Below are 11,317 nucleotides of genomic sequence, written 5' to 3' on the forward strand. Positions count from 1 at the left end.
ATCGATCCCACGATGGACAGCAGCTCGCCTACGGTAACAGGGGTCAGCGGTGATCTCTGCTCCTCGGTGTCTTCGCTGGACGATACGGCTTCCGGCCAGTCAACAGGCGGATGTGTCGGGAACAGATCGTTAGCTATCCGCTCCAACACGACACGGTCTGTCTCAGGAGGCACGAAACAGCCACGAAGACGAGACATTACCACCCGATAGCCGGCCCCAAACTCGTTGGTTTCCGCCTGTTGAATCAGCTCGTCGAGCTGCGCTCGCTTGCTGGCACGGACAGCCTTCTCCACAGCTCTCCTCGCCGACCGATGATGAGCAGCCATGATGCTGCGCTCCTGCAGGTCGGTGGTTCGAAGCATTCGCTCATGCACAGCCGCACACTCCTCCCGAAGACGTAAAATCTCCGGAGTCCACCAGAAAAGGTCTCGATGGGGGTCACGATGTGACATGGTGACGCGCTCCATCGTGTCGTCGCATGCATCTAGCATGGCGTCGACCATCCCCTCCTGGCTGACGGCTCGCTCCGGGAAACCAGCCGTCTGGAGTGCGGCTACGAATGCCTCGGCCGAAAACTGCGTCGTCTTCCATCTACGGCCAGCGTGCCGATAAGTGGTGGATGACGAAGAGGACCCCTGTCCCCGCTGACGATGCTGCTGCTGATGTCGCTGCTGCCTCCCGTTCGAATGACGATGCTGCTGCTGGTGCTGCTGCTGCTGCTGCTGCTGATGCTGCTGCTGCTGCTGCTGCTGGTGTTGCTGCTGTTGTCGTCGCTGCTGCTGGTTAGGAGTTGGAGGCCCCACGGTGAAAAAGATGTACCGGTGGTCCGACGCTGTGTAGTGGCACGAAGCGGTGTTCGCTGCCACCTCCCAAGTGTCCGGACGAGCGATGGATGTGCTTGCGAAAGACACATCCACAACACTGGGAGTGGCGACTCCGTTGCCCACGAACGTCGGGACCGAGCCTTGGTTTAGAACCACAAGCCCGAGCTGCCTGATGGTGTCCAGCAGCTCTTCACCACGCCGGGTGGTGCGTTGACTACCCCACTCCTCATTCCAGGCGTTGAAATCGCCTGCCAGGACGATACGAGGGTGGGGTTGGGCCTCCAACTCCACCGCCTCCAGAAGTTGCTCGAACTCGCCGGTGTTGAGTCGCGGAGGGGCGTAGCAGCTGATGAACACCACCCCTCCAATCTGCGCAGCAGCCAACCCGGGCATGGCACAGCGCCACACCCGCTGGATCGGAAGGTGGCCGGTTGCCACCACAGCTGCTCTCCCCGACGAATCCACCGCCCAGTTTCCGCTGCCCGCCGGAGGCCGATACACCTCTGACAGCAGCAGCACGTCGACCCGCTTCGTGCGGGCTGTTTGCAGGGCCAGATCCTGAGCGATGCGTCCACCACCCAGGTTGACCTGCATTACCCGCATTACGCCCGCGAATGCTGGTTCTGGCGGCACGATGAGTGGCCCACACGATGGGGCCCCTGGCAGACAATGCACTTAGCTGCCGAAGTGCACTGGCTAATGCGGTGGCCCTCTTCGCCACACTGCAGACACAGACCCGACCGGTCAGACGAGGCACGACAGTTTCGTGCCAGATGCCCCATCAGAAGACAACGGAAGCAACGCTGACGGTCGAGTGGCTTCTTCGGCACTTCGCGGATGCCGCTGACGCATTGGCACAGTGTCAGCTTCTGCCCGATGAGAAGCCGTGCCTTTGCTAGTGGGAGCCGCACTCGAGCTCGCTTCGTGCCATCACGGAGCTCCCAGAGCTCGACACGCGCGATTCCCGGCTCTGCTCCCAGCTTCTCCTTGATGGCGAGCTCCACATCACTCTTCTCGGCCAGGGAGTCAATGTTGGTGACGAGAAGCTCTCCCATCTCCGTCACCACACGGACCACGCCATCCTCGCCGAGTGCCAGCTGGATCCGGCGAGCCAGCTCAGCGCTGTCCACATTCTTGCGTATTGGGACAATGAGATGACCTTGCGCGGTCCGACGCCCCATCCCAATATCAGCCCTGACGTCTTGCAGCTCCTGTGATGAGCGCAGCTTCACGTACATCTCCGTCCAGGTTTTGTCCGGACCGGGGACCACCGCGATGCGATCGGGTCGTGCAGGACGCCCCTTGGACTGGGCACGATGCTGCTGATGTTGTTGCTGCTGGCTCTGCTGCTGCTGCTGGCGCATCTGAGGTGGCCGGTATAGCTCCTGATGCGGTTGCTGCTGCTGCTGAGTCGGGCGTTGCGCTCGGCTATTACGACCGTTCAAGACCGTTGCCCAGGTCATCTGCTGCTGCATTGGCTGGAGTTGTGGCCACTGCTGCTGATGTAGCGGTTGCTGCTGCTGACGCTGCTGCTGCTGCTGCTGCTGCTGCTGCTGCTGCTGCTGCTGCTGCTGGCCCATTGCCGACACTGCGACCGTCCGTCGCTGCGGCTGTGGCTGGCTACGCTGCTGCTGCTGCTGCTGCTGCTGCTGCTTCTGCTGCTGCTGCTGCTGCTGCTGCTGCTGCTGCTGCTTCTGCTGATGCTGATGCTGCTGCTGCTGCTGCTGCTGCTTCTGCTGCTGCTGCTGTTGCTGCGAAGCCTTCTTCGCTCGGTTGCGTTGTTGGCGGCTGCGTTTCGTTCTGGCACTGCCCTGGCCACCAGACTGTGCCGAGGAATGTAGTGCCGTCAACGAACGCATTCCTTCCTGAACTGCTTCCAGCATGCACTTTAGAGCAACCTCGCGCTCCCGGCTGAGTCGCAGCTCCTCAGTAAGCGTCTCCACTTGCTTGGCGAGGGTCTCCAGCATCTTGTGCTGAAACTCCTGCGCAGACGCTTCTCCGCCGTCAGGGATCACCACAGATGTGGGTGTCTCCCCTTCTACTTCCTGCGACGCCACCACCGTCTGCTCCAGGGTGGAGGCATCGGAGAATTCACCATCATCCTCCTCTTCCGATGTTTCAACAGCTTCCGCTGATCCGACCGACCGTGGTGTCACCGGAGAGGGGGAAGGGGTGTCCGACCGCTTCCCGGGAGCTAACAGCGACCGCACTCCGGAACGCAGCACTCGCCCCTCCATTCTGTGCCAGAGGGAATGACCGTCCGTCGTTAAAATCCCTTTGACAAGTTCTCGCGAAAACCGTGAAGAACGGGTTTTTCCGCTCTGGGGGGGTGGTGGTGGGTGGTAGGCAGGTACGGTGCTGTGTTTAGTGATGTCTTCTCACGCCGCGTCGATGGAGGGGTCGGATGCTGGGGTGCAGCCGGAAAATTTGGAAGACCCAAAAGACGCTTTTCCGGGCGTAACTCCCCCAAATGAAGTCCGATCGCCTCCGGTCCCACGACGTTTTTGTGCGCGTTGTTGCTGCGCACAACCTTGCCGAAGAAACTGACGCTCTAACTCTCCTGCTTCCCCGGGAAAATGGCGGAAAAGCGTTAAAAACGGGGTTTTTCCGCTCTGCGGGGGTGGTGGTGGGTGGTAGGCAGGAAGGATGTTGTTTCCCGATGTCCTCTCTTCACGCCGCGTCGATGGAGGGGTCGAATGCGGGGGTGGGGCCGGAAAATTGGGGAAACCCCAAAAACGCTTTTCCGGGCGTAACTCCCCCAAATGGCGTCCGATCACTTCCGGTCCAAAGACGGTTTTGTGCGTGATGTTAATGCGCACCACCTTGCTGTATGTCTCCACGCTCTAAATCCCCTCCTTCCTCGGGAAATTCGCAAAAAACCATAAAAAACGAGGTTTTTCCGCTCTAGGGGGGTAATGGATGGTGGTAGGGGGTCGGAAATGGGTTCGATGGCTTCGTCTCTGCAAGCCGCGTCGTTTGATACCCCACTTGATGGGGTCCGGTGAATGGTTGGGAAACGGTGGGTGCCCGGAAAAACACTATTTTCCAGGGGGGGTGGGGGAAAACCCTTGCGGGGGGGTATTCTCCGTTGAAATCGGACACCCCTCCCCAAACAAACCCCTATCGGGAGGCGCACCGTTTTCCCGGTAGGCCCGGAAAACTCTTCAGCAACACGCTTTTCCGGCTGTGGCGCCGCCTGGTGGTGGAAACCTGCTGGATTTTCCCGCTTGGTGGGTGGGGGGCACTCGCCTGGACAACTCCCTCGAAGAGCCGGAACCGCTATCTCCCCTCCTTCCCCGGGAAAACTCGGGAAAACCGTCACCGGGGGTGGTTTTTCCGCTCTGGGGGGGTGGTGGTGGGTGGTGGGGGGGCGGGGTGTCCACTACCGGATTCTCCTCCTCGAGACGCGTCGATGGAGGGGTCGCACGCCCGGATCGGTGGACTGGCCACCCGGGACGCCAAGAATCGGCCAGAGGGCCCGCCGGGAACTCCAGGAAACCAGGGCGGACACAACCCGTCCGAACACCGGGTGCTCCGCAAGGGGGATGTTCCGTCCGGATCTTAACTTCCAGAACCGGAATCAAACGGCCGTTAACGGTTTTTCGCGTCAGGGGGGGCAAAAAGCCGCCATTTTGAGAAGGCGAAAAACGGCGTCCTTTTTTTGAACAAAACTTTGTCCCCCTGTATCTCACTCAGTTTTCATGGGATCGACACCAAACTTTCACAAAGCGTTCTTCTCACTGAGACGCACAAATCACTATATGGCAGCTTCCACGTAGGTCCTAAGCCGGCTTAGTTATTCACTGTTCAATTTGCAAATTTTGCCACGTCACCACTTCCGGAACTCCATCATTTCCGGCACTTTGAGGGTATCAAAAGATGCGCCCCAACGGCGCGCTTCTTTTGCACTATCACTTTTAACAATCCGTCAAGAATCCACAAAGTTATTCGAGAAAAACGATCTCACGAAAAACTCCCTCAATTTTCCGAATTTTCCGGAAAAATTCGGCTGGGAGGCGTAGGACCAGGATCGGGGGCCGCACACGTGAAATCACTGTCCTAACTTAACTTTTCACCGATTTTCCTCGAAAACACTTTTTTCTCACGGAGCACCACACAAACACGTCTGTTCAGTTCGGCTGCTCGATCGCCACTACCACAGGGATAACTGGCTTGTGGTCGCCAAGCGTTCATAGCGACGTGACTTTTTGATCCTTCGATGTCGGCTCTTCCTATCATTGTGAAGCAAAATTCCCCAAGCGTAGGATTGTTCACCCTTTCAAGGGAACGTGAGCTGGGTTTAGACCGTCGTGAGACAGGTTAGTTTTACCCTACTGGTGTGTGCTAATACGTGCTATCGTAACGGAACTCCTGTGCAGTACGAGAGGAACCACAGGTACGGACCACTGGCTCAATACTAGTTCGACCGGACTTTGGTATGACGCTACGTCCGCTGGATTATGCCTGAACGCCTCTAAGGTCGTAACCAATCCGAGCTGATAGCGCTTCAAAACCTAATGGGCAATCGGAAGCTAGCGGGCCTAACAACCCTCCGAGATCCGCTGGAACTGCCTCTGCAGCCTGGCGCCTCATCCCCGCTTCATAGACTGGGCCGCATCGCGCGGGGTCGCACTGCACGTGTTAGTACCTGACCATAGGGAACGCCGGTGGCCGCCGACCTCGCCGACCGTGGACTTGACTAGTTTCGATGCCCACCGACCGCCCGCAAACGACGGGACTTCAGGCTAGGAGTTTCAAGTTGTAGAGATGCGTTCGCATCGATCCTCTCAGGCGACCTACGCCTGGTGGTGTTATGGTGGACGCAAGGCACGTCCTGGCCCGGTAGTATGTACAAGAAAATGTACAAGTCCGGGAATACGGGGTGCATCGTATGTAACGTTCGATGTACATATAAAGCCTGGTAGGTGTTGGGATTATATCTGCAACACGGGCATTATCGAAAGATGGTTAAGTGGAGTCACCCAATGGGTGCCGTGCGTTATAAGGTACGTAATGCACAGTACAGATACATTGTCGGGAGGTGGAACCCGAAAAATGTACAAGTCCGGGAATACGGGGTGCATCGTATGTAACGTTCGATGTACATATAAAGCCTGGTAGGTGTTGGGATTATATCTGCAACACGGGCATTATCGAAAGATGGTTAAGTGGAGTCACCCAATGGGTGCCGTGCGTTATAAGGTACGTAATGCACAGTAGAGATACATTATCGGGAGGTGGAACCCGAAAAATGTACAAGTCCGGGAATACGGGGTGCATCGTATGTAACGTTCGATGTACATATAAAGCCTGGTAGGTGTTGGGATTATATCTGCAACACGGGCATTATCGAAAGATGGTTAAGTGGAGTCACCCAATGGGTGCCGTGCGTTATCAGGTACGTAATGCACAGTAGAGATACATTGTCGGGAGGTGGAACCCGAAAAATGTACAAGTCCGGGAATACGGGGTGCATCGTATGTAACGTTCGATGTACATATAAAGCCTGGTAGGTGTTGGGATTATATCTGCAACACGGGCATTATCGAAAGATGGTTAAGTGGAGTCACCCAAAGGGTGCCGTGCGTTATAAGGTACGTAATGCACAGTAGAGATACATTGTCGGGAGGTGGAACCCGAAAAATGTACAAGTCCGGGAATACGGGGTGCATCGTATGTAACGTTCGATGTACATATAAAGCCTGGTAGGTGTTGGGATTATATCTGCAACACGGGCATTATCGAAAGATGGTTAAGTGGAGTCACCCAATGGGTGCCGTGCGTTATCAGGTACGTAATGCACAGTAGAGATACATTGTCGGGAGGTGGAACCCGAAAAATGTACAAGTCCGGGAATACGGGGTGCATCGTATGTAACGTTCGATGTACATATAAAGCCTGGTAGGTGTTGGGATTATATCTGCAACACGGGCATTATCGAAAGATGGTTAAGTGGAGTCACCCAATGGGTGCCGTGCGTTATCAGGTACGTAATGCACAGTAGAGATACATTGTCGGGAGGTGGAACCCGAAAAATGTACAAGTCCGGGAATACGGAAAAGTTCCCCATGAAAGGCTGGGGATACAATTATTGATACAAATAATGTGCCTAAGGGTACATTTATTTTTCTAAGTCCCAGAAATCCGTCACTGAACATCACGACTTACAAACACATCTTCCCCCGGTCCTCCCATATACGGCACGGGGACAAGTATGAAGAATGAAAATCATGTGTGTATGGAACATATAATGTGCCTGAGAGCACATTTTTTTTCTAAGTCCCAGAAATCCGTCACTGAACATCACGACTTACGAAGACATGTTCCCCCGGTCCTCCCATATACGGCACCGGGACAAGTATGAAGTATGAAAATTTTTGGTCACAGCGTGAAATCCCTCTAATGATCATGAAAATAGCATCGGATCACTTATCTGACCATAAAAAGTGAACCAAAACCCTATTTGGACAAACTTTTTGGTCCTATGAAAAATTCACTTTTCATATATGTCATGGTCGAAAATTTTCTAAGTCCCAAAAAATCACATATTCTCGAATATCTCGAAAACTACTTATCGGAGAGGGGTCAACCAAGGTGTTTTAGAAAGGTCTTTACTAGCTCTATTGAATGAGCCATAGCGACTTTCAAGTGATTTTTTGACACTTTTTCGCACATCGGCATCCTTGGTTCCCATACTGGCCATAGGCCATAGGGCACCGAACGGCCAACTTTTGGTCCGGGGGTGAAATTTTTTTTTCACGAGATTTTGATGAAAATGGCTTCGGAACGCGTTTCTAATAATGAAAAGTGAAGCCAAACAGTATTTGCGAAGAAAAAATTGTCCTATGAAAAAATCACTTTTTCTTTGGGTACGGGTCAAAAATTTTCTATGTCCAAAAAATCACATGTTCTCGAATATCTCGAAAACTACGTATCGGACAGGGGTCAACCAAGGTGTTTTAGAAAGGTCTTTACAAGCTCTATTTAATGAGCCATAGCGACTTTCAAGTGATTTTTTGACACTTTTTCGCATATCGGCATCCTTGGTTCCCATACTGGCCATAGGCCATAGGGCACCGAACGGCCAACTTTTGGTCCGGGGGTGAAATTTTTTTTTCACGAGATTTTGATGAAAATGGCTTCGGAACGCGTTTCTAATAATGAAAAGTGAAACCAAACAGTATTTGCGAAGAAAAAATTGTCCTATGAAAAAATCACTTTTCATATATGTCATGGTCGAAAATTTTCTAAGTCCCAAAAAATCACTTATTCTCGAATATCTCGAAAACTACGTATCGGACAGGGGTCAACCAAGGTGTTTTAGAAAGGTCTTTACAAGCTCTATTTAATGAGCCATAGCGACTTTCAAGTGATTTTTTGACACTTTTTCGCATATCGGCATCCTTGGTTCCCATACTGGCCATAGGCCATAGGGCACCGAACGGCCAACTTTTGGTCCGGGGGTGAAATTTTTTTTTCACGAGATTTTGATGAAAATGGCTTCGGAACGCGTTTCTAATAATGAAAAGTGAAACCAAACAGTATTTGCGAAGAAAAAATTGTCCTATGAAAAAATCACTTTTCATATATGTCATGGTCGAAAATTTTCTAAGTCCCAAAAAATCACTTATTCTCGAATATCTCGAAAACTACGTATCGGACAGGGGTCAACCAAGGTGTTTTAGAAAGGTCTTTACAAGCTCTATTTAATGAGCCATAGCGACTTTCAAGTGATTTTTTGACACTTTTTCGCATATCGGCATCCTTGGTTCCCATACTGGCCATAGGCCATAGGGCACCGAACGGCCAACTTTTGGTCCGGGGGTGAAATTTTTTTTTCACGAGATTTTGATGAAAATGGCTTCGGAACGCGTTTCTAATAATGAAAAGTGAAACCAAACAGTATTTGCGAAGAAAAAATTGTCCTATGAAAAAATCACTTTTTCTTAGGGTACGGGTCAAAAATTTTCTAAGTCCCAAAAAATCACATATTCTCGAATATCTCGAAAACTACGTATCGGACAGGGGTCAACCAAGGTGTTTTAGAAAGGTCTTTACAAGCTCTATTTAATGAGCCATAGCGACTTTCAAGTGATTTTTTGACACTTTTTCGCATATCGGCATCCTTGGTTCCCATACTGGCCATAGGCCATAGGGCACCGAACGGCCAACTTTTGGTCCGGGGGTGAAATTTTTTTTTCACGAGATTTTGATGAAAATGGCTTCGGAACGCGTTTCTAATAATGAAAAGTGAAACCAAACAGTATTTGCGAAGAAAAAATTGTCCTATGAAAAAATCACTTTTTCTTAGGGTACGGGTCAAAAATTTTCTAAGTCCCAAAAAATCACATATTCTCAAATATCTCGAAAACTACGTATCGGACAGGGGTCAACCAAGGTGTTTTAGAAAGGTCTTTACAAGCTCTATTTAATGAGCCATAGCGACTTTCAAGTGATTTTTTGACACTTTTTCGCATATCGGCATCCTTGGTTCCCATACTGGCCATAGGCCATAGGGCACCGAACGGCCAACTTTTGGTCCGGGGGTGAAATTTTTTTTTCACGAGATTTTGATGAAAATGGCTTCGGAACGCGTTTCTAATAATGAAAAGTGAAACCAAACAGTATTTGCGAAGAAAAAATTGTCCTATGAAAAAATCACTTTTTCTTAGGGTACGGGTCAAAAATTTTCTAAGTCCCAAAAAATCACATTTTCTCGAATATCTCGAAAACTACGTATCGGACAGGGGTCAACCAAGGTGTTTTAGAAAGGTCTTTACAAGCTCTATTTAATGAGCCATAGCGACTTTCAAGTGATTTTTTGACACTTTTTCGCATATCGGCATCCTTGGTTCCCATACTGGCCATAGGCCATAGGGCACCGAACGGCCAACTTTTGGTCCGGGGGTGAAATTTTTTTTTCACGAGATTTTGATGAAAATGGCTTCGGAACGCGTTTCTAATAATGAAAAGTGAAACCAAACAGTATTTGCGAAGAAAAAATTGTCCTATGAAAAAATCACTTTTTCTTAGGGTACGGGTCAAAAATTTTCTAAGTCCCAAAAAATCACATATTCTCAAATATCTCGAAAACTACTTATCGGACAGGGGTCAACCAAGGTGTTTTAGAAAGGTCTTTACAAGCTCTATTTAATGAGCCATAGCGACTTTCAAGTGATTTTTTGACACTTTTTCGCATATCGGCATCCTTGGTTCCCATACTGGCCATAGGTCATAGGGCACCGAACGGCCAACTTCTGGTCCGGGGGTGAAATTTTTTTTCACGAGATTTTGATGAAAATGGCTTCGGAACGCGTTTCTAATAATGAAAAGTGAAACCAAACAGTATTTGCGAAGAAAAAATTGTCCTATGAAAAAATCACTTTTTCTTAGGGTACGGGTCAAAAATTTTCTAAGTCCCAAAAAATCACTTATTCTCGAATATCTCGAAAACTACGTATCGGACAGGGGTCAACCAAGGTGTTTTAGAAAGGTCTTTACAAGCTCTATTTAATGAGCCATAGCGACTTTCAAGTGATTTTTTGACACTTTTTCGCATATCGGCATCCTTGGTTCCCATACTGGCCATAGGCCATAGGGCACCGAACGGCCAACTTTTGGTCCGGGGGTGAAATTTTTTTTTCACGAGATTTTGATGAAAATGGCTTCGGAACGCGTTTCTAATAATGAAAAGTGAAACCAAACAGTATTTGCGAAGAAAAAATTGTCCTATGAAAAAATCACTTTTTCTTAGGGTACGGGTCAAAAATTTTCTAAGTCCCAAAAAATCACTTATTCTCGAATATCTCGAAAACTACGTATCGGACAGGGGTCAACCAAGGTGTTTTAGAAAGGTCTTTACAAGCTCTATTTAATGAGCCATAGCGACTTTCAAGTGATTTTTTGACACTTTTTCGCATATCGGCATCCTTGGTTCCCATACTGGCCATAGGCCATAGGGCACCGAACGGCCAACTTTTGGTCCGGGGGTGAAATTTTTTTTTCACGAGATTTTGATGAAAATGGCTTCGGAACGCGTTTCTAATAATGAAAAGTGAAACCAAACAGTATTTGCGAAGAAAAAATTGTCCTATGAAAAAATCACTTTTTCTTAGGGTACGGGTCAAAAATTTTCTAAGTCCCAAAAAATCACATTTTCTCGAATATCTCGAAAACTACTAATCGGACAGGGGTCAACCAAGGTGTTTTAGAAAGGTCTCAACAAGCTCTAAATAATGGGCCATAGCGACTTTTTAGTGATTTTTTGACAAATTTTGTCATATCGGCATCCCGAGTTCCCATACTGGCCATAGGCCATGGGGCCCCGAACGAAAAAATTTTGGTCCGAGGGTCAAAATTTTTTTTCTCATAAATTTGTTCAAAACGCCGTCGGAACGCGCCTTAGATCATGAAAAGTGAAAAGAAACAGTATTTTGCAAAAGTTGGGGTGGCCTATGACTTACATGGCCACGTCCTAGGTCCGAGTTCCCGAG

At 49.9% G+C, this 11,317-nt stretch overlaps 1 protein-coding gene across 1 annotated transcript; it reads right to left on the reverse strand.

Moving 5' to 3' along the window:
- Nucleotides 1–1,426: 1,426 nt before the first annotated feature.
- LOC118515887 lies at nucleotides 1,427–2,062 on the reverse strand. The gene has a single exon (XM_036062074.1). The coding sequence runs from the start codon at nucleotides 2,060–2,062 to the stop codon at nucleotides 1,427–1,429; it is 636 nt and encodes a 211-aa protein (XP_035917967.1).
- Nucleotides 2,063–11,317: the final 9,255 nt, after the last annotated feature.

Source organism: Anopheles stephensi, unplaced genomic scaffold (assembly GCF_013141755.1).
Source record: "Anopheles stephensi strain Indian unplaced genomic scaffold, UCI_ANSTEP_V1.0 ucontig20, whole genome shotgun sequence".
Lineage (NCBI taxonomy): Eukaryota > Metazoa > Arthropoda > Insecta > Diptera > Culicidae > Anopheles > Anopheles stephensi.

What these genes read in the sequence shown, in the direction of transcription:
- LOC118515887 (XM_036062074.1), bottom strand. Translation starts at nt 2,062, where the DNA reads ATGTACGTGAAGCTGCGCTCATCACAGGAGCTGCAAGACGTCAGGGCT.